The 27,271-nt window shown below is 42.1% G+C and overlaps 1 protein-coding gene and 1 long non-coding RNA gene across 2 annotated transcripts in view; one reads left to right on the top strand and one right to left on the bottom strand.

The window, feature by feature from the left end:
- Positions 1–27,271, top strand: part of LOC102527056 (serine palmitoyltransferase 3) — a 107,627-nt gene that overhangs the window by 29,853 nt on the left and 50,503 nt on the right. The window contains 2 exon segments of the mRNA XM_015240833.2: positions 6,803–6,873; positions 9,419–9,459. Of these exon segments, the coding sequence (XP_015096319.1) occupies positions 6,803–6,873; positions 9,419–9,459 (112 nt within the window).
- Positions 22,667–27,206, bottom strand: LOC140687370 (uncharacterized). Its single transcript, XR_012061625.1, has 2 exons — positions 27,132–27,206; positions 22,667–23,094 (listed from the first exon to the last, which is right to left on the bottom strand). It is a non-coding gene; the product is annotated as an uncharacterized lncRNA (long non-coding RNA).

The raw sequence follows: 27,271 nt of genomic DNA, 5'->3' as shown, positions 1-27,271 counted from the left end.
TGCCGTCTGCATGTCACCTCACAGAAATCTCAGACCATGGACAGCTGTCCTGTGGAAGAGGAGAGCAAATGCATGGGAGCATTCTAAAGTGAACCTCCTTTTCCAGCTAGTAGAGTTATTCTAATGAAAAATCTCCCCTCTCACTGAGTGGGGTGAGGTCTGGCTACACATTTACTGAACCGCCTTCAGCAGCTGTGCAAAGATGAACTCTTTGGAGTGAAGGTCAGGGTCAGGTCCTCTGCAAGAACCACACGTGAGACCCCTCAGACCTACAGCTTGATGATGACATTTAGCTCAATGTTAATTCAAAATACGTTGGCTCCATTTCTTAATTTTGCATCAAACACTCAATCTTAGCTTTAGTCTTTGATAAACCAAGTTCAGTTCCTCCACTTCGGTTTCATTTATCACCAATTGTCACTTCCAGATTCAAATTACTTATACAGTGTGGGCAGTAGATATCTTTTAGGGATTCAGTAAGTGAATTTGTTAGGAGATGAAGGAAAATGCTTTTGATATTAGCACAATGCCTTTTTGATTCTTTGACAAAGCAGGCAGTTGGTGATTATTCTACTTGGGGAAAGATAAAGGAAATAGTTGACAATTATTCAACTGTAGTTCCATCCATGGGTATGGTCAAATGTGATAATCTCCCTCTTGGAGGGAGACATCTATCAACGTCAACCTCTCATTTCTTCACTCCATTCTACTGAGAGCAGTGGAATGCCATTATTCTAGATGCACAGTAGAAGCATCTAGGGAATATCTATGAAGGATCAATGACTTAACTCCCCTCCAGACCAACTGAATCCAAATTTCTGGTTTGGGACTAAGGTAGCTGCATTTCTTCAGAGCTCCCCATGTGATTCTGATACATAATGATGGAAACAAACCCTAGAAATGTATTTTCTAACCTCACTTATTCTAGGCTGACCCTGTGTCTTGCCAGTGTGCCCTGAGATATATCAGCAGAAACACATTGTCATATAACTATCCTCACTCTTCCTCTCTCTGTGAGGAGCACTGTTTTACACTCCTGGTCCAAAGTTGGCTAAAGTTGGCAAAGGAAGTCACAAAATGCAGAAAAATGGTTCTAAAACAAAACTTGTTGAGCACTTATTGAACACCTCTTCTGATTCAGGCACTATATTAGGCCTTTGGAGAACCAGAAAAATGATAAAGTAGTATCTTAGCTAACTGAGAGCTTATAATCTAGTTGGAGAGGCAAAATATACAAAGGTAATTATCATAGATTGTAGTGGGAAAGGACCACAATGGTATCACGCGGTGGTTAAGAGTAAAGGTTTTAATCACTGTACCTTTTCACACCCACTAGAATAGCTAAAATCCAAAAGATGAGCTAAAATCCAAAAGATGACATCAAATGTTGGCAAAGATTTGAGCAACTAGCAAATGAGAGCAACCAGAACTCTCACCCATTGCTGGAGTGTAAATGGCACAACTTCTTTGGCAAACTCTTATAAAACTAAACATATTCCTGTACTATGACCCAGAAATCCCACAGTTCAGAATTTCCAAGAGAAATGAAATCATATGTTCACAATAAAGGCTTGTACAGGAATGTTCAGAGCAGCTTCATTCAGAATAGCTCAAAACTGAAAACAAATATCTATCAACAAGAGAAAAGAAAAAAATTATGCCTTATTCATATAACAGAACACAATTCTACAATAAAGAAGAATAAACTACTGACACACACAACATGGATGATGCTCAAGAAGCATTATTTTTGATGAAATAAACCACACACAAAAGGGTACATACTGTATGAGTTTGTTTATGGAAAACTCAAAAACAGATGAAACTAATCTATGGTGATATAAATCATAACGATACTTGCCTCTCTTTGTATGGGATGAATTGGTAAGAAAAGGCATGAAAAACTTTTTGCAGTGAAAAATACTTGATATTTTGACTGGGGTGATGCTTATATTCTTATTAAAATTCATTGAATTCTACACTTAGGATCTGTACATTTCCTTGTAAATAAATTTTCCTAAAATGGTAATTACCATAGAGCATACATGAATTTAAAACCTTTGACTTGGCATTTAAAAAGAAAAACTAGGCTTTGACCCAAGCATTTGTGTCATTGTTCTGTAGACTATTAGCATGTGGTCCTAGGCAAATTACTTAACTTTCTTGGATCTCTATTTACTGATTCCAAAAATGAGGATAATTATGATGCCTGAGTCATAGTATGTTGGAGGAGGACTATTAATTACTTAGCACATGCATGGTTATGGAAACCACTGAATTGATTGTGCCTGCTGTGTTACTACAATTATTATTACCCTCATCATTGTCATCACTGGTGTCACTGAGGGATAACAGAAAACATTATGGTGAGCCAGAAGAATGCAGAAGTCACTTCATTCTGGGGATTGCATGAAATGGATAGAATTTGCCATAGACTTTGAAAGATTAAGAGAATTCTAATCAGGGATGTGAGAAAGGACGTTTCATACAGAAGACTAATCTGGAGTGTGCAAAGACAGCAAGACTTTCGGTGTGTCCTGAGTGTGGGGCTGAACTACTGGAGAAGAACTTTGAAGCCTTGGCCAGTTAACATAGGGCGACAGAGACATGTATACGAGCTAAGATGTATGTACTTCAAGAAGCAATGAAAGGTGCCTGGGCAGCTCTGCTTTGTGACATGTTGTTCCTTGGAGGAACCGCCTTTGCTCAAAGCATTTAGAATCCTTCCCATATGTTCAGAGGAGATGTAAATAGAGATATAAGTGGCTTTGAGTTAAGTTAAAGCTTTGAAAAGCATCAGATGGAAAAGACTTTTCTTTATGGATTGTAAAGATTGGCTCACCTCACGGCATTTCTCTTACAATGTCTAATAATTTAGGAGCCAATTCCAATGTGTGGAGGGTTACCTCACACCACCAAGCAATTCCACAACACCAGCTGAGCGTCCTGTAATTCAACTCACTTCTGCCACTACCTACCTGGAAATAGCACTAGACTCCACAGGTTAAAGGCTTAGTCCCTCAAGACTGTCCCCACTTCAGATGCCAATTGCAATTCCAGGTTGTCACTTGTGCTTCAGACTGACCAGCTAAAAATCAGAGGTTCTCATAACCCCCTCCTTGGGTTCAATTAATTCGCCAGAACACCTCAGAGAACTCAGGAAACCAACTAACTTACTGAATTACCAGCTAATTATAAAAGGATATAACTCAGCAATAGCCAGATGGAAGAGATGCACAGGGCAAGGGAGGTGGAAAATTATGCAGGCGCTTCCATGCTCTCTCCCTAAGTCTCCATGTTGGTGTTCATCAACCTGGAAGCTCTCTGAACCCCATCCTTTGGGGTTTTACAGAGATTTCATTACATAGGCACAATTGATTAAGTCATTGGCTGTTGGTAATTGAACTCAATTTCCAGCCTCCTACTGTTCCCCAGAGGTTAGGAGGTAGGACTAAAAATTCCAACCCTCCAATCATAGAGCTGGTTCCCCTGGCAACCAGCTTCCATCCTCAGGTGCTTTCCAAAAGTCACCCCATTAATATAACAAAAGACAATAAAGCTGTCATCACTTTAAGAAGGTATGTACCAGGAAGAGTGGATGAAAACCAAAAATATATATTTCTTATTATAAATCACAGTATTGCACCTTCTTTATCCTGTATTTATTACTGTTTGGAATTCAGCCCAAGTTGTACCATTCATACTAGTCTTCCCTTGGAGGTTCTATAGAGATGATGATGATGATGGATAAGTAGATAGATAGATAGATAGATAGATAGATAGATAGATAGATAGATAGATAGATAGATAGATAGGTCAATCGATCAATAGGTAGATACAGTGATGAAGCAAGTGGGATGAAGTGTTAGTAGATGAATCTGGGTAAAATTTAGCTGGGTGTTCTTTGTAGTGTTCTTATTCTTGAAAATTTTATGTTAGGTTTGAAATTATTGTCAAATAAAGTTTTACATCCTTAAACTTTTATTGAAATTACAATTCAAGAATTTCATTTTATCTTCTAGTTTTACAAAGCTCTTAAAATATTTAGTAACTTATTCCTCATGCTCTCTCTTTGTACCCCCAGCTAATCAATAATAGTTCTTATCTATATCTTTATAATAAATGTGAACTGTGGTTATTCTATACCAGCAACTAGCACTTACTGAGAATTTACCCTGTGCCAGATGCTGAGCTAATGACCTTCTTTTATGTACTTATTTAACCCTAGGGACAGCCCCATGAGACAAGTACTAGTTTATAGATGAGGAAATTCAGGCTTACACAGGTTGTTTAGTACCTGTCCAGGATCATAGCTGCTCAGTGGTGATGCCTGGAACTGAGCTTGTGACTGAGCATATGACTCCAGGAACTGGAGTCATAACATGTAAGGCATCAGTTACTGCTGGCTCCCTTTTGTGCTTTGCTACTCCCAGGATCATACTAAATACCTCAGTAGAAAATGATATGTTAATTCCTAATGTGCATTCATACAGATTGGAATGATAATGTGGAGATTTTTTGAAGGATCTGCAGAAAATGTCGCCTTCTTGTGTGTGTAGGAAGGATGCAACCAGCCCAGACAGGAGCTTCAGGTGACTTGTGAGATGGGTTCCGAAGAATGGCCACCTAAACTGGAATGTTCATAAATATCAGGATTATGGGATTTCATGCAACTACACTTGTTCTGCTTTCTTGGACTTTGCTCCGCCTATGTCCTCTGCTTACACATTAAGGATACACTCCTGTCATCGGGGTAGAAAAGGTCCCATTTTGATATAGATCAGTACCAGAGGATACTGGTTTGATATTTAGAGCAACTGTAAAGAAATTAGAATTCTCGATCTTTGCAAATATACCTAAAGTTCAGTTAAAACTATTCAGACCATCATAACAAACTTTGAATCCTATGTGAACAGCCTTAACCAATAAATTTGAACTATTCATCATTTCTATATTTCCCAGAAAATCAGAATGAGGAGCTGAAAAGACTAAAAGAAGGAAAATTCTGAAAGGGAACCAAATCAGAACACCCAAGGCCTGTACTCTCTAAGAAAAAGTAGAGGACTCAGAAGTGCATTTCTAGCAGAATGTATCCCCAAGGATTAGTTCTTGGATAATAAATACGGACAATTGCAGTCAGCTCTCCATTTTTGCAGGTTCCGCATCCACCAGATTCAACCATCCACAGATCCCAAATACTTGGAAAAAAATTCTAGAAATTTACAAAAAGCAAAACCTTAATTCATCACATGCTGGCAAATACTGACACAGCATTTACATTGCATTAGTCATTACAAGTAATGTAGAGATGATTTAAAGTATACGAGAGGATGTGTGTAGGTTATATGCAAACACTATGTTATTTTGTACAAGGGATCTGAGCGTCCACAGATTTGATGTCCACAACGGGTTCCTGGAAGCTACCCCCATGAATACCAATGGACAACACTATTGAGATCATAACTATTGTTCTTTCAGCATTCACTGTTGCCAAGCACTACTTCAAGATCTTTATATAATTAATTCATCTAAATTTAACAAAATCCAGATTCATATTTCTCTTCATTATTCCCACTGATTGAAAGAAAACCCATCCTCAAAGTGGTTAAATGACTTCCCTAAGGACACAAAGGTGACATATGGTGAGAGTCAAAATTCAGACCCAGGTTGGTAGCTCTAGTCTTTGTTCATTTCCCCAGGAGCAGATCTGAGACCTAGATGTAAGGATAAGTCATTTATTTGGGAAGTGATCCCCAGGATGCACCAGCAGATGAGCAGGGGATGAAGACAAGGGAGGGGAGACAGCAAGTAAAGGGTGTGCTGTGAAGCAAGTTACCACAATACACAACTGGAGCTACGGCCTACTCGGAAATGCTGGACATCAGTATACACATGCCTCAGTGTTATCCCACCTGAGGGGCGGGAGCTGGGGTATTTATCCACCAGTTCTGACCTGTGGTTTGTTGAGGGCTGTCTGTACTCAGGCTGAGTATGCTCCCACAGCTAGAAATAAAGCCTCTTGGACAAAGAATGGTCTGTGTTAGAAGTAAGGAGCTGGGCTGGGAGGTGTAAGTGTGATGTACACAGCTGGGGCTGATGCTGTCATCCACTGGCTGAGTCCAGCCACTGCCAGGACACATGCAGGACCCAGAGAGCTGCGAGTTCTTGTGTGAAAACCAATCTAGTGTGATGGCTTGTCCTGTTAGTAGCCTGAATTTCAACCAACAAGCTGAAATTTGGCCTCTGAATTCCTCTGGCTATGTGCTAAGGGATCTCCTTGCACTTTCTACCATGGGCAAGCTCAGTGAAATGGTCAGTCCTCAGTTTGCCTTCGTGACTTATCAGTGCCTCAAAACAGACTCTCCAGCCACTTGACAGCACAAGCTAAGGGGTCAGCTCCAACCAGGGACCCACAAGTTCATTTTCCTCAATGGTTCTGGTGCATTTGAGGAAATGAGTGTGAGCCCATGGGGCACCTGGAGGTCTTTGGTAAGCACATCCTTGGGGCTGAGTTTATCAGCACCCTGACCATTCCAGGACCTCAAACCCTGAGTGAGTTTTCACTCTCTGGAAAGCTCAGCCTCTCTTACAGAGATTTGGGGAAATCAGAACTGAGTTATTATTTTGCCTGAATCTGTTCACTCTCTTGGTAATAACATATGATATAGATTCCAGAACAATGTTCACAGACTTAAATATATGCAGGCATCACTGTAGTGGGGGGAGAAGTCTTGTAAAACGCAGGCTGTGATTCAGAAGATCTGGTGGGGCCTGAACTTCTGCGTTTCTGAGGCGCTCCCAGGTGCTGCTGCTGCTGCTGCTGGTGCAGGACCACATGTGCACCAGGGGGCTGTGGGTAATCACCTCACTCAGGTGAGTCACAAGGGGCTTCCTGAGCTGGCCTGGAAGAGGAGAAGCCATCTTTTCAGCTAGGAGAGTTTCCATGAGGTCAGAGGGCTGGGCAGGCCAAGAATTTGGGGTGGTTTGGGGGGGGAAGTGCAGAATGGAAGAATGAATATTCTATCTAGAGGCAGTTGAAGGCCGAGAGGAGGAGGGACAAAGCGCTCAGTGTTGGTGGGAACACCCTGAGCTCCACCTCTTCTGCGAAATGAGGGCTCACAGGTGTTTTGGTGAAAGGTCAGACCTATACACATCCCTTCAACCACTTTACAAGCCATGACCTTTTAGATCTCAAGGTATGACTCGGGCTTCTGAACCAGGTTGTTTGCTTTAATAAATAAAACAACTGCCTCTGCATCTTCTAATGATAAAGCCTTGAACCCTCATGGAATGAAATTTTCACAGGCACTGACTCTGTTTACCTCACAGCCACACAACAAGGCACCTGCTGATTATCCCCTTTTTGCAGATGAAGAAACAGAGGCACACATGGAGAGGTGACTTGCTTAGAGACACAGAGCTGGAAAGAGGCAGAGCTGGGGTTTAAATCAAGGAGGTCTGACCTGAGAGTTCCCATTTCTAAGCACAGTGAATTTTTACCTCCTTTCAACCCCCTGCCACCCCCAGATGGTAGCATGATGCGTGCAGGACGTGGTACCCTCCGTCTCCCAGGCAGCTCTCCTGGGTCAGGCAGTCGGGTTAGGCAGGCACAGCCAGATTCAGTCGTTGTCCTTGCTGCACCTGGACCTGAGCCCCTGAGCCCTGGGCTCCCACAGTGTCCCTGAATCCCGGCTCACCTCCTGCACTGACCCCACTCACTCTGGGTCCCAGCTCAGTACTCTGTCTAGTTCCGCAGGCCCTTCCCTGAGGATCAGAGCCCTCCGTGTGACATTGGGCCCAGAGCCTGAGTGCACAGGACACTCTGTTCCCATGCGTTAGGCTCTGCTTGTTCTTCATCTCATGTCCTCAAGGCCAGAACTTTCTGGTGTGACCCTCTCCCCTGGGGAAGCAGGCCCTGCCCGCAGCACCTGCCTCACCCCCTGCCCAGCCCAGCTTTGCTGCTCCCAGCTGCCTTTTGGTCTCTTCCAAGGTTACCTTGCTTTTTAACCTACCAAAGGCCATGTGACACCTGCCTACATATTTACAGACCCATCCAGAAAATCTGAACCAATCACTTCTCGGCCTTTTGGCTAAGATCAAGTGCAGAAAGTCTGAACCAAAGTATCTACCCAAACTGTTTTACAAAACTTGAGGCACCGTATTTTCGATGCATCAGAAATGCCCTCATTGATCTCAAGGGAAAAAGACTCTATAAATGTGACTTTGAGAAAAATATTTGCTTTGCTTGCCAGAGTTGGCCACTATGATGATGTTTTCCCTCAAAGGCTTAACAAGAGGGAAGTCCCTCCACAAACGTCTTAAAAGGAAGAATAATTTATCACCATTCACAGTTATTTAAGTACCTATGGCTTAATAGTTCACATTTGGGCTCAGTGTTGAAGGATGAAACTGAGTATCTCTGAGGGATCAGGAGGGATTAGAAAGACTAATGTGGCATTTCTTCATCATTCAACCTATCTTTTCACTTAATAAGTAGCTGTTGGGTGTCTATCATGTGTAGTCATGAACACGGTTTTGGCGAGCTGCCACGGAACAGGGAAGCCGAGGATGTATCCAAGTGCACCTGGAGGTGGGTGTCGCCGAGCTTTGGATGACGTAGGGTGAAGCAGAAACCACACTGGACAGCACATGGAAAGTGGAGGCTGAAGTTGAGCCTGACCGGGGGCCGGGGATCCGGAGCTGGGAGGGAGGTTCTCACATATTGGCTCGCATACTGGCAAAGCTCAGTTGCACAAGAGATGAGGAAACAGGCTGCCAGGACAGAAGAAACAGTGTTGCTACTTTGCAGTTACTTCGGTTCAAGTTTTCTGGATGGGTCTGTACAGGGAAGCAGGAAAGAAGCCAGAGACCTAGTTCTTATCTTCAAGAAGACACTTTTTGAGCTATACCGAGCCCCCTTTCCGAGAAGACTAGAAGATTACTTTTCATTGTTCGCCTGCGTCCTCTTTTCACAGGACAGTTCCTGTCGTTACCCCAGATCCTAGGGGCTTGCTTGGAATTTAGGGACAGGCTGGCGAGGTGTAATTGTCACCTAAGTCTGATAGCAGCTTTGGGCACAAACCAGCCTCCCCTACTATTTAGTAACCCATGATCCAGTTAGCCGTGCCTGTGACAAAACAGGACTGCTCTGCACCAGAACATAGCCCCCAGGGCATGATCCATCACCCACCGCGCCAGCTCAGTCCTCTCCGTGTTCACAAACCAAAGGGACCAGCCTTGGTGATCCAGACTCGGTGGTGAATAATGTCTAAGGCGTTGGTGATACTCACATTGGTGGTGATTACAAGTGCACAGGGTGTCTTTATAACTTCACAACAACCTTGTAGTTCTATGTAGGTGCGCCTCGATGGATCAAATTTGTTCTTTTAATTTTCATAGCTCAGAATTTTCTTTATAGGCCTACAAGAAACTGGTTTGTTTGGTTGTAGGGACTTATTTGTTTGGTTGGTTTTGGTTTTTGGTTTTTACAAATCTTCTGGCATTAGTTTGCTTATCCGAAAACAAAAACACTTCATGGTTCTGTACTTTTCAGAGGTGTCAGGAGGATGAACATAATGCCAGGATAAGTGCTTTACTAAGCATCATTACGTAAAAATCCCCTGCAGTTGTGAGCATGCGCTTTGCTGAAACAGATGAATGCCCTAAGGCCTGCAGAATATGATCCACAGTCTCCAGAGCCCTGCAGGTCTGTGCCCCACACACTGGAGAACCATAGAGCAAGGGCCTAAGAACCAGGGAGGAACTACTGGATGTTAACACGAGTCCAGATCCCACGGTGAGTGAAGTCATTCCTTTCTCTGTCCAGTTTCTGTGATTCTAAGAGGCTAGTGAGTTTGTTCCTCAAGAGGAAAACCAGCTGATTGATTTTCCTTCTGCTCAGGGGTGCCAGTGTGTGGACGCCAGAGGTTTCTGAATTTCCACTGAAAATTTTTCCTCATGGAGTTCTCATTTCACATTGGAAACAAGTCCCCTACTCCATTTCCATCTGCAAAATACGTAAAACGTATCAAGATTATTTGAAGGCTGTTTTCTATCCTGCCTTTATTTTAGTTAGTGAGCTTCACTTAAACTCCCGAACTCAACCTTTAATATGTATGTGACTGTTCTGATTGCATAAACAGTACAATAATCTCTGCATGAACAGATTTTTCAAAATCTTATACTATTCATTATTAAATGACAGCTAATTAAGTTCAGTGGGTTTGCTTTAATTATTGTGGCCCTGGAACTACACGAATCATGTATCATTTCTGTACAAAGTCTTATAAATTCCAAATTTCAGGAGGAAAAACTCTTTAAACAGGAATATTTATATTCATCATCTCTTTATTCTATTCAGAAACTAACAGGCCTGCAGTAGATTATAGAAAATGGAGCTGGTACCCCCAATCCATGGATTCCTGTAACACTTTAGGAACCCAGCCTAAAGCAAAACGTCAATAAAGGTGAAGGTTTATCATCCCTGAAATTCTCAAAATGAGAACGCTGTTTCCTTGGCTGCCATCTAGTGGTCAATGGTGTAGGGTCACTAAGACACAGCATCTTATGTGAAGACTCAGAAGATGTATCTGCCTGTCCTTAAAACAAAAGCCAGGGGAAGAGGCAAGATGGCAGAATAGAAGGACGCTTGTAAGTCACCCTCTCCCACAAATACACCAAGACCCACATCTACAGACCCACTCAGCCAACCAGAGCACCTGCGGAACTCCGACAGAACATCGCCCTCTTCAAAAGATAAAGACGCCAAAAATCTGGTAGGAGAAAAGGATAAAAGAAAGAACAAAAGGCAAAGCAGCGCGGGACGGGTCCCGCAGGGAGGGAGCGGCAAAGGAGGACTGGCGCTTGCTTGCTGGGTCTCCCCACTCCAACTGAGAGGCCAGCGGGACGGAGGGGGAGCCTCCAAGGCTCGGATCTGTACAGAGCAGCCCTTGTCTGACAGAACTAAGTTAAACGGGCACAGAGCGTCCCCCCGACACCCAGCCTGAGACGCGGGCCGGCAGCAGCAGGCAGGGCCAGGCTGCACAAGCCGGGTGTAGGACGGGGGCGGCTGCACGGAGGCAGCCCCGGGGGACAGCAAGGGGCTGGGTGCCGTGGCAGTGGGTGCACAGGGCAGAACAACCTGGGCCCTCCATGAAACAGCAAGCTTGATGTGCTCTGGGGGGAAGGGTGCATACCCCCATCTCTGAAAACCCGCGGAAACTTTTCAGGGGAAGAGAGGCGGGGCTCAGGCACAGCCGCCATATTCTCAGGCGCTGAGCACCCAGGCGGGGGCGGGGGCGAAACCTGCATCCGCACCGAAGGGCTTAGCAGCCTCAAAGGCCAGACTGAGCCGGGCCTACAGCCCGGGGCAGATAGGATCCTTCCATCCTGGTCCCTCAGAGAACTTGCTCCACAAAGACAAACAAGGAGCTGGGTCTTGGCTCGCAGTAGGGACGAGGCTCTCCCTCGGTCTTCCCTGAGCCCACCCGCGGAGCGCTGACCAGGGTGGAGCGCGCAGCCGCACAGAGCAGCGGAGCTACTGGCGGCGCAGGCAGGGGGAGAGCGGCCCCCCGCCTGTCGGGCAGGAACACAGCCCCTGACCGAGGTGCTGGGAGGGGGCACGATGCGCCCTCCTGCCTGGCCAGTCTGCAACATCTGACTGCAGCATCCGGTGGGCCAGTGACCCTCCCGCCCACAGCAGAGGAGAGCTGCATCTGACCCCGTGTTAGGAGGAGGCGCGATCTGCTTGCCGACAGGTGCTGGGAGCAGCACAAGAGAGGGCGCCAACGGAGGGCCTATGAAAACAAGCTGAGCTTCCAAAACAGGACGAAGACAGAAAGACGTCACATTAAAAGCACACAGACTCCAGGAGAACATCGACAACCCCGTTTTTTTTTTTTTTTAATCTGTTTTTACCTGTTCTATTTTCAATTACTCTCTTAATTTTAACTTCTTAATTCATTTCTATTTCTCTTGGGTTTTGATGTCCTGTTATTGATTAGACACAGGTTTCAAATACATCTATTCATCTCCCCACCATTTTTTTAAAAAAGGTTTTAAAAGGATATCTCAACCCAATTAATATTCTGCTTCAACTTGCTCTTCTATTATTCATTATACACTGTTTTCAAACCCTCTTTCTCCCTTCTTTTAAAAATCTTTCTCTCTCTCTCTTCTTTTTTTCTTTCTTTTTTTTCTTTTTTTTCCTAAGTTCTATTCCTAAATAGGCATTAGATAGATAAAATCGTTAAGATCCAAAATAGACAACTGATACTCCATAAACCAAAGTGTCAGAGAGGTATGAGCAAGATGAAACAGAGAAACCTTTCCCAATTAAAAGAACAAGAGAAATCCCCTGAAAGAAAGATCAATGAAATAGACATCGATAGCCTACTAGATCAAGATTTCAAAAAAGGAGTGATCAAATTGCTGAAGGAATTAAAACAGATAGTGTTTAGAGATATAAAATATGTCAAAAATGAAATTGAACTTTTAAAGAAGAGCCAAGTAGAATGGGTAAACTCATTGACAGAGATGAGGAATGATCTAATAGCTGTGCAAAGCCGACTAGTTAATGCAGAGGAACGAATTAGTGATCTAGAAGACAGGGCAATAGAAAGCACCCATTCAGAAGAACTACAAGATAAGCAAACAAAAAATAATGATAATAGCATAAGGGACCTATGGGATAATATAAAGCATCCCAATCTTCGCATAATAGGGGTCCCAGAAGGGGAAGAAGGATCAAAGGGAATTGAAAAGGTTTTTGAAGAAATCATGACTGAAAACTTCCCAAACTTAAAGAAGGAATCAGATATCCAAGTACAGGAAGCTCAGAGGGTCCCAAACAGGAAGAATCCAAACAGACCCACACCAAGACATATCATAATCAAGATGGCCAGAGTCAAGGATAAAGAAATGATTCTAAAGGCAGCAAGAGAAAAGCAAAGAGTGAATTACAAGGGAACCCCCATAAGGCTCTCAGCTGATTTCCCTACACAAACACTACAGGCCAGAAGGGAGTGGCAAGATATATCCAAAGCCCTGAATGAAAAAAGATGCAGCCTAGGATACTTTATCCAGCAAGGCTATCCTTTAGGATAGAAGGAGAAATAAAGAGTTTCACAGACAAAAAATGCTGTAGGAGTTTAGCAACACTAAACCCACGCTAAAAGAAATACTGAAAGGGCTATTCTAAACAGAAAAGCAGCAGGATGCTACAGAAATGAGAAACTCACAACTGGAAAGGTGATAACTCCTGAATTACAAACAAAAAAAACATACAAATCACTGAGAGTGGGAGAGGAAGGCAGGGAAATATAGAATATTTTTTTTCTTTCTTTTTAAAATTTTTTTAACAGTAGGATGGGTTTGAGATCATGTTACTATCAGTTTAATAAAAACAGTTATAGTAATGGGTTAATAGATTTACAAAAAAGGGTAAACACAAGTCACAAATTTACAAGGGAGTCACAAAAATTAAATAAAATCCATGATAATACAAAGGAAAATTACCAAACCACAAAAGGAAGAAGAAAGGAACAAAGAGGATATACCAATTCAACTGCAAAGATAAGTTCAAAATGGCAATAAACACACATCTATCATTAATTACTGTAATTGTTAATGGACTAAATGCTCCAGTCAAAAGACATAGAGTGGCAGACTGGATAATAAAACAAGAACCTTCAATATGCTGCATACAGGAGACCCACTTTAGAGAGAAGGACACATATAGATTGAGAGTGAAGGGATGGAAAAGGATATTCCATGCAAATGGAAAAGCCAAATAAGCAGGTGTTGCAGTACTAATTTCAGACAAAATAGACTTTAAAACAAAGGCCATAAAGAAAGATAAAGAAGGACATTTTATAATGATTAAAGGAGTGATAGAAGATGAAGATATTACACTCGTTAATATATATGCACCCAATATAGGAGCACCTAAGTACATACAATAATTACTAACAGAGATAAAGGGGGATATTGATGGGAATACAATCATAGTTGGAGATTTTAACACTGCATTAACATCACTAGACAGATCTTCCAGACAGAAAATAAACAAGGCAACAGAGAAATTAAATACTACAATAGAAAGACTAGATTTGGTGGATATTTTCAGAGCATTATACCCCCAAAAAATAGGATATACATTCTTTTCAAGTGCACATGGAACATTTTCCAGGATCGATCATGGACTTGGGCACAAAAGAAAGCTCAACAATTTTAAGAAGATAGAAATTATCTCAAGCATCTTTACTGACCACAATGCCATGAAACTGGAAATCAACAACAGAGAAACAAAGGAGAAAAAAAGAAAAGCATGGAGATTAAACAATATGTTATTGAAAAAACAATGGATCAATGAGGAAATCAAAGCTGAGATTAAAAAATACCTTGAGACAAATGATAATGAAAGCACAAACACTCAAAACCTATGGGACACAGCAAAGGCAGTGCTAAGAGGGAAGTTTATAGCAATACAGGCCTTCCTCAAAAAAGAAGAACAATCACAAATAAACAAGTTAACCCACCACCTGAATCAATTAGAAAAAGAAGAACAAAAATCCCCAAAAAGCAGCAGAAGGAAGCAAATAATAAAGATCAGAGAGGAATTAAATACAATAGAGATTAACAAGACCATAGAAAAAATCAACCAAACCAAAAGCTGGTTTTTTGAAAAAGTAAATAAAATCGACAAACCTATGGCCAAACTCACAAAGAAGAAAAAAGGGAGAGCACAAATTAGCAAAATAAGAAAGGAAAATGGAGAAATTACAACAAACAAAATAGAAATACAGAATATCAAATGAGAATATTATGAAAAACTAAATGGAACCAAACTGGATAACCTAGAGGAGATGGACAAGTTTCTGGAAACATACTGTCCACCAAAACTGAATCAAGAAGAAACTGAACATTTGAAAAATCAGATCACTAGAAAGGAAATAGAAATAGCAATTAAAAACCTCCCTACAAATAAAAGTCCAGGACCGGATGGCTTCACTGGGGAATTCTACCAAACATACAAAGAAGAACTCATACCAGTCCTTCTCAAACTCTTCCAGACGATTGAAAAGGAAGGAATACCCCCAAACTCATTCTATGAAGCCACCATCATCCTGATACCAAAACCAGGCAAAGACACTACAAAAAAAGAGAATTATAGGCCAATAACACTGATGAACATAGACGCCAAAATCCTCATCAAAATTTTAGCAAATAGAATCCAACAACACATAAAAAAGGTTATACATCATGACCAAGTGGGGTTCATCCCAGGGACACAAGGCTGGTTCAACATACGCAGATCAATGAATGTAATACATCACATCAACAAGAGAAAGGACAAAAACCACATGATCATCTCAATCGATGCAGAAAAAGCATTTGATAAAATTCAACATCCATTTATGATAAAAACTCTCGCCAAAGTGGGTATAGAGGGAACATATCTCAACATAATAAAAGCTATATATGACAGACCTACAGCCAGCATAGTACTCAACTGTGAAAAACTCAAAAGCTTCCCACTAAAATCTGGGACAAGACAAGGATGCCCACTATCACCCCTCCTATTCAACATAGTCCTGGAAGTCCTAGCCACAGCAGTTAGGCAAGAGAAAGAAATAAAAGGGATCCAAATTGGAAAAGAAGAGGTAAAAGTGTCATTATATGCTGACGACATGTTACTATATATAGAAAACCCTAAAAGGTCCACAAAAAAGCTACTAGAGCTGATTGAAGAATTCAGCAAGGTAGCAGGTTACAAAATTAACGTTCAAAAATCAGTTGCACTTCTTTATACTAACGATAAATCAGCAGAAAAAGAAAGTAAAGAAACAATCCCCTTTAAAATAGCACCCAAAGTAATAAAATATCTGGGAATAAATCTAACCAAGGAGTTCAAAGAATTGTACACAGAAAACTATAAACCATTGATGAAGGAAATTAAAGAAGACTTTAATAAATGGAAAGATATTCCATGCTCCTGGATTGGAAGAATCAATATTTTTAAAATGGTCACACTGCCCAAGGCAATCTACAGATTTAATGCAATCCCTATCCAATTACCCAGGACATATTTCACAGAACTAGAACAAATCATAATAAAATTTATATGGAACAACAAAAGACCTAGAATTGCCATAGTATTACTGAAGAGAAAGAAAGAGGCTGGAGGAATAACTCTCCCAGACTTCAGACAATACTATAGAGCTACAGTCATCAAGACAGCTTGGTATTGGTACCAAAACAGACATATAGACCCATGGAACAGAATAGAGAGCCCAGAAATGAACCCACAAATTTTGGTCAACTCATCTTTGACAAAGGAGGCAAGAATATACAATGGAATAAAGACAGTCTCTTCAGCAAATGGTGTTGGGAAAACTGGACAGCAGCATGTAAAACAATGAAGCTGGAACACTCCCTTACACCATATACAAAAATCAACTCAAAATGGATTAAAGACTTAAACATAAGACGAGATACAATAAACCTCCTAGAGGAAAACATAGGCAAAACATTATCTGACATACATTTCAAAAATTTTCTCCTAGAAGTAACAAAAGCAAGAATAAACAAACGGGACCTAATGAAACTTACAAGCTTCTGCACAGCAAAGGAAACCAGAAGTAAAACAAGAAGAAAACCAATGGAATGGGAGAAAATCTTTGCAAGTGAAACTGACACAGGCTTGATCTCCAGAATATATAAGCAGCTCATACGACTCAATAAGAAAAAAATAAACAACCCAATCCAAAAATGGGCAGAAGACCTAAACAAGCAATTCTCCAAGGAAGACATACAAATGATCAAAAAGCACATGAAAAAATGCTCAATATCACTAATTATCAGTGAAATGCAAATCAAAACTACAATGAGGTATCACCTCACACCAGTCAGAATGGCCGTCATTCAAAAATCCAAAATGACAAATGCTGGAGAGGCTGTGGAGAAAGGGGAACCCTCCTACAATGCTGGTGGGAATGCAGTTTGGTGCAGCCACTGTGGAAATCAGTATGGAGATTCCTCAAAAGACTAGGAATAGACTTACCATATGACCCAGGAATCCCACTCCTGGGCTTGTATCCAGAAGGAACCCTACTTCAAAAAGACACCTGCACCCCAATGTTCATAGCAGCACTATTTACAATAGCCAAAACATGGAAAAGCCTAAATGTCCATCAACAGGTGACTGGGTAAAGAAGAGGTGGTATATTTATACGATGGAATACTTCTCAGCCATAAAAATGACAACATAATGCCATTTGCAGCAACATGGATGCTCCTAGAGAATGTCATTCTAAGTGAAGTAAGCCAAAAAGAGAAAGAAAAATACCATATGAGATTGCTCATATGTGGAATCTAAAAAACAAAGACAAAAACAAACAAACAAACAAACAAAAACAAAGCATAAATACAGGACAGAAATAGACTCATGGACAGAGAATACAGACTTGTGGTTACCAGGGGGTTAGAGGGTGGGAAGAGATAGACTGGGATTTCAAAATTGTAAAATAGATAAACAAGATTACACTGTATAGCACAGGGAAATATACACAAAATGTTATGATAAATCACAGAGAAAAAAATGTGACAATGAGTGTGTATATGTCCATGAATGACTGAAAAATTGTGCTGAACACTGGAATTTGACACAACATTGTAAAATGATTATAAATCAATAAAAAATGTTAAAAAAAAAGCCAAAAACACAGTTAGTTAAAAAAATATGATTGCAGGCATGAGGCATTTATTCTTTCTCATATTTCCTGTTTAGATCTAAAAATGCCATTCTCTTTCTTGTTTCCTGGTCTACAATCTTCTACATGAAAAGAAAACATATTCAATTCATGAAAAGAAAAAGTATTCAATTATCAAATATCAATTTAGTGCTAATATTGGGCATCAGGACTAAGGCTAAAAGGATGACTAAGATAAGGTCCCTGCCTTCCATGGAAGGAAATGAGATCAAATAATGAGCAATGTCAGGGGAGGGTAGAGCTCAATGTTAGAGTACATGCTGTACCTAGGTTCAATCCCCAGTACGTCCATTAAAATAAGTAAATTAATAAACCAATTATCTCCCCCACAAAAAAGAAAAAAAAATGATGAGCAACGAAATGAGTGCTTAAAAAAGAAATAATCGATGAGTCATTAGGGACACTGAGAAGGAAGAAAATCTGTTTTGTTGGCTGGAAGAGTGTCAGTGGTGTGTGGAGTTTCTCCAGGCAGATGAGAGGGGAAGCAAAGAGGAGCGAGCACTGGGAGGCTGTGTGGTGGGGAACACTGAGAAACCACATCAGGAAGGTGGCCAGGGGTCAGATGGGAAGGGGCTTTTGAGATGGCATTAGATAGCTCTTACCAACCAACAACCTAAAACCTCAGTGACATCCAACAAATAGCACACATTTCTCACTCATGACTGCAGAGGGCTGGGCTGACTGTGCCCTTCTTGTCTCTCAGCCTCTCTGGGACTCTCCCAGGGCCAATGGGCTAGTCTGGCAGTGCTTTCTTCATATTACTGGTAGAAGCTTGAGAGGAAAAGCAGGAACATGTAAGTCCTCTTAGAACCAAGCCTGGGACTAGCTTGCTGTCTTCCCTGGCTTCTGTTCGCCTGAGCAAGTCACTTGGCTGAACCCACATCAGAGGCAGGGATACAGTCTCCACCCTTTGGTGGGAAGGACTGTGAAGTCACATGTCAAAGGACTGGAATGGGGGGTGTAGTAACTGAGGCTGGTGGTGCAGTCTGCCACAAGATCTATCTCGGAAATGCTGAGTTTCAGGTATCTGTGGGTTTGTCTAAAATGTGGTAGGAAAATCATTATATATTTCAAAACAGAGATCTGGCTTTGAGTGATGGACCCAGGGGTCCTAAGATCCTGAACATGCACACTGCAGAGCCCACCCCACACCAACTGGTTCAGAGTCTCTGGGAGTGAGCCAGGGAATCCACGTTGTAACTAGTTCCCCAGAAGATGACTCATGTTCACTGAAGTGTGAGACCCACTGGCAGGCAAATGACAAAACAGAGAAAAGGACCAGGAAGGAAGTTTCAAAAGGAAAAGGGTGAAAAAGAAGAAATGGCCCCCACAAAGGATACTGGAAGAGAAGGGGAATAAGAGAAAACCAAAGAATTTTCCAGACACTGGAAAGGAGAAGCTGAGAACTCAAGCGTGTGTAACTGTGTCACTTGCTGCCCGCATGTCAAGAGGATGAGGATGAAAAAAGTCTGGTACATTTTGTAATGAGGAAACATTGTATGCAGGACACAACACTGACTCCAGGAGTATCATTATGCCTGTTCTGCAGATGAAAACACAGGATAAAATAAAATGAAGACCCCTTTCTCTTCCATTTCTTCTTTCACAGCCCTTGTATTATCTTGGTGAAATGGATTGATTTCACATTCAACCTGATGCATCAGCTAAAGAATCAGTCTCTGGCTTTTGTTAAAGAAAGAGAAATGACATCTGATGTGTGCATTGGTTCCCATATCATGCCAGGTACTATCGACAGCATACTACACAGAAGCTATTTCCAATAACTATTCCTCTTCTTTATTACTTATATTGTTAGTTTTCTTGTCAGAGGATATCAAAGAGTATGCTATCACTAATGCTTGGATTTCCAAGAAAGATTCCTAGAACATAGCACCCCCTAATCGTGTCACACACATTTTCTCTGCTTCTCCTGCTGGTACCCTGATTTAAATGTAATTTGCTCAAATGTATTCAGTCAATTTTAAAATATTACATCCAAGTCCTATTTCAAAGAAATACCTTGTGGACTCATTGCAGGTGGAAGGTTGCAGTATGGAAATGGGAGAGCTTCCTGTGTGAAGCCTAGGACCCACATCATCTCTCTGGAGTGATGCAGGAAAAATGGATATGGGCATGAGGAGGGCCATGTCCCAGGTCTTGATGGAGCCCCTGGGACATGCTCTGTCAAGTCTGGGTCCTTGGCTTTGAGCAGGAAAAGAATTCAAGAGTGAACCACTGTTGAGTAAAGGTAGATTTATTTAGAGAGATACATACTGCATGGAGTATAGGCTGTTTCAGAAGGCAAGAGAAAGGCCATGAGGTGTGGGGGTTGGGTGCTCAGGTTAAAGTAAAAGTAGGTACACACTCCATAGAGTGCAGGCCGTCTCTGAAGAGGACGGAGCGAGAGAGATGACCACGAGATGCCGTGTTGCCAGTTTTTATGGGCTTAATAGTTTCATATGCTAATAAGTGGGAGAACCATTCCAACTACCCTGCGGAAGGGGCTGAGATTCCCAGGAAGTTGGCCATTGCTCACTCTTTGACCTTTTGTGGCTAGCGTTGGGACTGCCATGGTGCCTGTGGGCATGTTATTCACCATGCTAATATATTACTATGAGCGTATAATGAAGCTTAAGGTCTACTGGAAGTCAAATCTCCCACCATCTTGAGCCTTAAGGCCTACTGGGAGTTGAATCTTCCACCATTTTGATATTAATTTCTGTGTCATTCCTTGAATGGCTGTGCCTGGCCCCCTTCCTTCTGTGTCAGAATGAGGGCTTAACTCCCAGCAAGGAGTGTGGCTGCAAATGATGCTGGAGAGCAGAAGCAGCATTTCTTTCAGGTAGCTGATCTAACCAGCCCTGAGTGCACCACCCAGGCAGGCTTGGCGATTCTCAGCTGACACAACTGCAACAGGGGACTCCTGGCATCTGGTGGACAGAGACCATGGATGCTGCTAAACCTCCCACAATGCACAGGGCAGTCCGCCAAAACAGAGAATTGTCTGGCTCCCCATGTCAAAGTGTGCAGGCTGAGAAACCCTGCTGTAGAAGAGTTTAGCCACTCACTAGCCCTGAACGTGCTCCTTTTGGGAAATAATCTCATCTTGATTTTTGGCTGCTGTAACCTCAAGCCTCGGTCTTTCTCCCTGGGTGATGTGTGCCAGATGCCAGTCTGGGACGGGAGCCCTTGTCTAAACACCCGTCAGCCAGGCCTGGGTCCACTGAGGGAGGGAAGCTCCTTTAACCAGAGGAAACAGAACCCAACTGCACATAAACAGAACTCGGCTCCACTGAAGGGCAGTTGGGTTCTCAGTCCTTTGATCATGGCTGGCGTTAAGTGGACTACCAGGGCTTCACTGTCAAATATCCCCACCAGTTACCCAGAGAAACCACCCCAGTGGCAGTGCTTCTTAATGGCGGTGCTGGGCCTGGGTCCTACTGTGATCCCAGGAGAACAGGGGAGCCAGGTCTGGGCTTTGGATCCAAGACAGTGTGGCACCAAACTGCAGATGAGGGTTCACTAGCAGTGGTGATTGCCCAGTGAGACGAACTACCTCAAGGCACTACAGTGAGTGAGGACTTCTCACGCCTCGGTGTGGTATCTGGACCAGCTGGGCAGTTCTGCTCCACTTGGCATGGCTTGGGGTCATTTATGGGGCCACATTCAATGAAGTGTTCAGCTGGGGCTGGAGCTTCCAAAATGACCTCACTCACACATTTGGGCTCTTGGTACTGGCAGTAAACTGAGGTGCCTTATTTCTCCTCTTCCTGGGAAGCTGTTGTCTCTGTCTTGCAGGCTTTTGTCATTCAGCAGTCTAGCTGGAGCTTCCTTACAACACAGCAGCTGGCTTCCAAGAGGATGAAAGCAGAAGTTGCCAGCACTTAAGGGCTAGGCCCTGAACTGGTACAGCATCACTATGCCATACCCTACTGGTCCCCAGGGCAGCCCAGCTTCAAGGGGAGGGGAAATAGACCCCACCACTATGTGGGAGGGTTGGCTTGTGTGTACTGGGCTGGGAAGACTTGCAGACAGCCACCTTTGAAGGCAATCTACCACAGCACCTCAAGCAACCTGATCTATATACAGAGAGATGTCTCCACTGTCTGTGGATGTGGTTCACAGAGTGGTTTCTTTTATGTCACTTGCACAGGAATCTTGCCTCTAAATGAGATTGTGACCTAAAAGACTGGAAACAAGGCACCTCTCAGACAGGCCTCCGTACCTCTTGTGGCCTCAGTTTCCTCATCTGTAGAATAAAGCTAGCCTAGACTAGAGCTCAGGAACATGTGGGTGTTCTTATTTGCTGCTATCACCGGAAAATGAAATTATTTCGCACAAAACTTTCCAAGGGGTCAGGTTTAGAAACATGAAATCAATGGTCCACAAATGCCCTTCTACTTTTTAGAGACGTTATGGACACATACTTTGTGGATGTCTACACAAAGCCTCCTCAGAGTTTTCCCTCCCAGATCTTTTTTATCTCTGACTTGTGGTTTGCCCCAATGGGCAAAGTCCCCCCACCACAGACAACTCACATAAATCAATTTTCAAAACTCGAAAAAAGAGCAACCAACCAAATCAGACATTTTCAGGTAGGTATCAAAATAGAAAGGCTACATACCAAGTCTGGGAAGGCAATAAATTCCACAAAAGCAGTTACAATATTAGTAACAATAATAATGTCACAATCCATAAATCATGTATGTATTATTATTTGTATATAGAATATAGGGGAGTCAGGATTTAAGGGGAGGCCTGGATCATGGGCTCAAATCCTGTGTTGCTGCCTACAGATATGTGCCCTTCATAGGGTTCTTTTGTAAGAATTAAATGAGATTATAGAAACTAGTGCTTGGCAGAAGCCCAGCCCACAGTGAACCCACAAACAAGGGTAGTTGTCTCCATCATTAAATTTATTTCCGGTTGAAGAAGTTGCAACTTGGAAGACAATAATCCATCTGCACAGTGAAACTGTTTGACACATGGAGGATGGGTGTCAGAGGACAGGGCTCACATTTATCATGTGTCTGCTCCTTGTTAAATATTTCAGGTGGGCCGACCCGGGTCAGCTCCCCCAGGACTCTTGAGGTTATTGTGAGGATAAAGACACTGAGGTTCCAAGGCCTAGAGAGCTTGCCCCAGCGGAGATAACTGAGATAAAACAGAGCTGGGATTCAAACCAAGTGGCCCTGCTGGGGCGGAGGCCCAGTGTAAACAGACAGTCAGCCCACATGTCGACTTCCAATGAAGTAAACATGGAAAATGCAAGGTCATCCATTTGACTTTCTCCATTAACCTCTCTAGGGCTCAGCTTCTGCATCTGTAAAATAGGGACATTGAAATGTGAAGTCTAGAGTTCCATGATTCCATGATTCCATGATTTGGGGTTTAAAAGTACAATAGCATTATTTTAGTGTTCTCAACTTCATTTCCCTTTGTGTTGTTTTAGCCACACTCTTCTATTTTTGTGTCTCTGAGAAGTCTAGTTGTCAATTCCTTGTGGCTGAGAAATCTCAATATTATTCAAAAATACACTAGAGATGGGGAGAGGGATCCCAAATATCCTGGGGTATAAACCAGCATACCGGAGCCCGAACTTTCAAAATAAAACTGATCGAGAAATACTATCCAGCCTTTTCAAAAAATACATATATAAACAAACATTGAAATCGAGGATTGAGAACCTCAGTGGTAAACTCTAACCCATATCTATATGTTTAAACAAATAAAGACAAAGAAAAAGAAAACAGTAGTTACTTTACTTTTAATCGATCTTAACTCCATTACTCCCTCTCTCTCCACCTCCCTTTCTTCTCCTGGATTATACTTCTGGCCACCAAGGAGATTTTCCCACCATGTAATTTGGCAAACCAGTGGTTTAATTCCCAACGCTACCAGTGGGTAATATGTTTTTTATATGGAGGAGAGGGTGGTGAGAGGGAGATTTCTAAAAGGAGTCTCGTCGCTTAGCTAATATGTTATGTAATAGAAAAGATATAAAGAAATTACTCACTGGCTTGCTGGTGTAAGAATAATTCAGGTTCCTACACAGGGCTTCAAATTAACTGGTGGAATTATCTTTACCTACAGTTGTATTTTAGTGGATTTTTTTCTATTGAAATCAAAAGAAAACACAAACTTCCAATCAGGAAGAAAGAATAAAATGCTGTTCTTGTTTTCTTTACCATTTTTGGCACAGTTATTTGACAGCAATCCACAGGAATAACACAGATAGCCTTGCTATGCACACAAACTCCATATCCCACTATAGGAAAAGGTTCAGTTCAAATCTGGTCACATTGAGAAAATGAAAACTTAGTGTGGGTGAATATAACTCTTTATAAAAACTGAATTCTCTCTGGACTCGTGTGCCCTGCATTAACTCCAGAAATTGGCAGTATGGTTGAGTCATTAATCTTAGAGGAAGAAATATAAACCAGGTGGGCAGACTCCTAACATCAGCTAGGCCAGCCCCAGCAAGGATGGCTAATTAGCTGCCCTGAGTGTCTGCAAACTGTTGAACTTTAACTCTGGCTCCTGCCAAACTCAGTTCCAGAACAAAGAGTGGCTATTTGCGACATGTCCATTTCTGGCCTGTTTGTGTTACCAACTCATAACATTTTAAAAGATGAGAAGAAGATTCTAGAATTTTGAAGGCATACAGCCGCTTACTCTGTAAGACACCCGTATGATTTTTCCTAGAAAATTCAACACAGAGCATTGGCAAGAGTTCCCAATTTCTCAGATTAGGCTTCTTTTTTGCAGCCACTTCCATCTGAACTCCTCCTGAGAACAGAGAGAACCCAATGTGAGCTCATCACGTGTCAGACACTTTACCAGCATTGTTTCTAGTCGTCCTTATAAAGACTTTAGGGACAGCGTGACCCCATCGTGCTTATTTTACATCCTAGGGAGCTGAGGCAGAGAACATCGTGTAAGTTGCTCAAGTCCTCAATTAGTAAGTGGTGTGGCTACCATCTCAGTGTGGGCCGTCAGACAGGTGAACCTCTTCCTTCTCAATGGAAACAACTTTTAACAAGCAGTTCCCTAAGGAAATACTGGAATTAACTTGCAAACTTACATAAGAGAACTCTATTTGAAGAGAACTCTATAATGCTATTTGATCTTCATTTCATTAAAATCTGAAAACAAAACAAACAAACAAACAAACAATAAATAAATAAATAAAATAAAATCTGAAAACAGCCATTCAGAATGACCTTGTGAAAACACAAATGCAATAAGCTGGTCTGGATTAAAATTAAGAACCTTTGCTCTGAGAGACAATGTCAAGAGCATTAGAAGAAAAGCCACAGACTGGAGAAAATATTTGCAAAAGATACATCTGGTATAGGAATGCTATGGAAAAGATATAAAGAACTCTTAGAACTCAACAATAAGAAAATAAACAACTGAGTTAAAAATGGGCCAAAGACCTTAAAAGATACCAAACCAAAGAAGATTTATGGATGGAAATAAACATGTCAAAAGATGCCCCACATCATATGCCAATAAGGAAATGAAAATTAACACAGTAAGATACCACTACACATCTATCAGAAGGTCAGGAACACTGACAACAGTAAATGCTGGCGAGGATGCAGCAACCTGGAGCTCTCGTTCACTACTGGTGGGGATGCAAATGGTGCAGCCACTTTGGAAGACAGTTTGGTGGTTTCTCACAAACATACTTTCATCTTACAATCCAGCAATCCTGTTCCTTGGTATTTACCCAGAGGAGCTGAAAACTTGTGTTTTCAAAACCCTGCACACAGATGTTTATAGCATCTTGATTCACGATTGCCAAAACTTGGAAGCAACCAAGATGCCCTTTAGTGTCAGTGAATGGATAAATAAACTATGGAACATCCAGACAGTGGAGTACTATTTAGCACTAAAAAGAAATGAGTTATGGAAGCGTGAGAATCCATGGAGGAAACCTGAATGCGTATTACTAAAGTGAAAGAAGCCAATCTGAAAAGGTTACATAGTATATGATTCCAGCCACATAATGCTCTGGAAAAGGCAGAACTATGGACACAGCAAAAGGATCCCTGGTTGCCAGAGGTTGGGTGGGGAGAGGGATGAAGAGCTGGAGCACAGTGGATTTGTGGGGCAGTGAAAATGTGGGATATTATAACTATGGATACATGGCATTTTACATTTGCCCAAACCAACAGAATTTACACCACCAAGAGTGAACCCTAATATAAACTACGAGCTTTAGATGATGATGTATGGGTTGGATGATACGGGTGTATCAGCTGTAACATACGTACCACTCTGGTGGGTGACGGTGATAATGGAGGAGGTTAGGCATATGTGGGGCAGGGGGTATGTGGGAAATCTCTGTACCCTCCACTTAATTTTGCTGTGAACTTAAAACTGCTCTGAAAAATAAAATCCTTTAAATTTTTTTATAATCATAACTGCTACATCCAACACCCATAGGTCTGGGTGACTATACAAAAGCCGGACTGTTTTGATTGAATTGACCCAACACTTATTTTTTTAATACATTAAATTTAATAAATAAACTAATTAAGAAGAAGGGAGAAATTCAACTCTCTGTATCAATTGACTAGTTCTTGAACTAAATCGATGGGTTGTCTGAATTGTTTGACAAGCCCCTTCGTGGGGTGAGAGTGCGAGTCTGTGTATTTTCTTAGAACTCACCTGTCAGGGCAGTCAAAACTGTGTGCGGTGTAGACATGGCTGACAAAGTGTTCTGAGAACTGATTAAAGACAAAAGTTCTTTTAAATCCATTGGGCTCCAGAGGTGCCATTTTTCGGTGCTTATTTACTCCCTATTTTTCCTTTTGCTGGAGGACTTGAAGTGTTCTTGCAATTTACAATACCATGTAAATTTACCAAATTACACTAATACCATGAAAAATAAGCAGCTGGGACTAAAACAAAAGTTTATCTAGAGCAGAGGTTCTCAGAGTGCTGTCTCCAACCAGCAGTACTAGAATCTGCCTGGCGCTTGGTAGAAAGGCAAATTCTCAGCCCACCTCAGGTCCTCTCAGTCAGAAACTCTGGGGGTGGAGCCCAGCAAACCATTCAAGGGATCCTGGTGCTCACTCAGGACGGAGACCCACTAAGGGAAGAGAAAGCAGGGACACTCCAGGCACCACAAATAAGCATTTGGGCTCCTGAGGACTGAACAGGAGGGCCTGGGGCATTCTCCTATGCTTTAATTAATACTGTGTTTCTTAAAGTTCTTTTGTGGGTTCTTCATTCATCTTTCTTTTTTTTTTTCATTTGTATTGTGTATTGAGATAAACACCAAAGGAAAGAGGGAAGAAAAAATGACCATATGACCATAATGGAGAAAATTACAATTTTGTTACAAACCTCTCCTCTGACACAGCCCTTCCTCCAACACTGACAAGATCCCTGGCCAATCCAGGGTGTCAGTTGCTGGCTGGGTTCCAGGTGGAATGTTGGTGTGTTCCCCGGGGCTTGTCGTGGCTGGGGGATCCATGGTAACAGGG

Source organism: Vicugna pacos, chromosome 19 (genome assembly GCF_048564905.1).
Source record: "Vicugna pacos chromosome 19, VicPac4, whole genome shotgun sequence".
Lineage (NCBI taxonomy): Eukaryota > Metazoa > Chordata > Mammalia > Artiodactyla > Camelidae > Vicugna > Vicugna pacos.
Note: the sequence above shows the minus strand (reverse complement) of the source record. Positions and strands in the feature narration are given on the sequence as shown.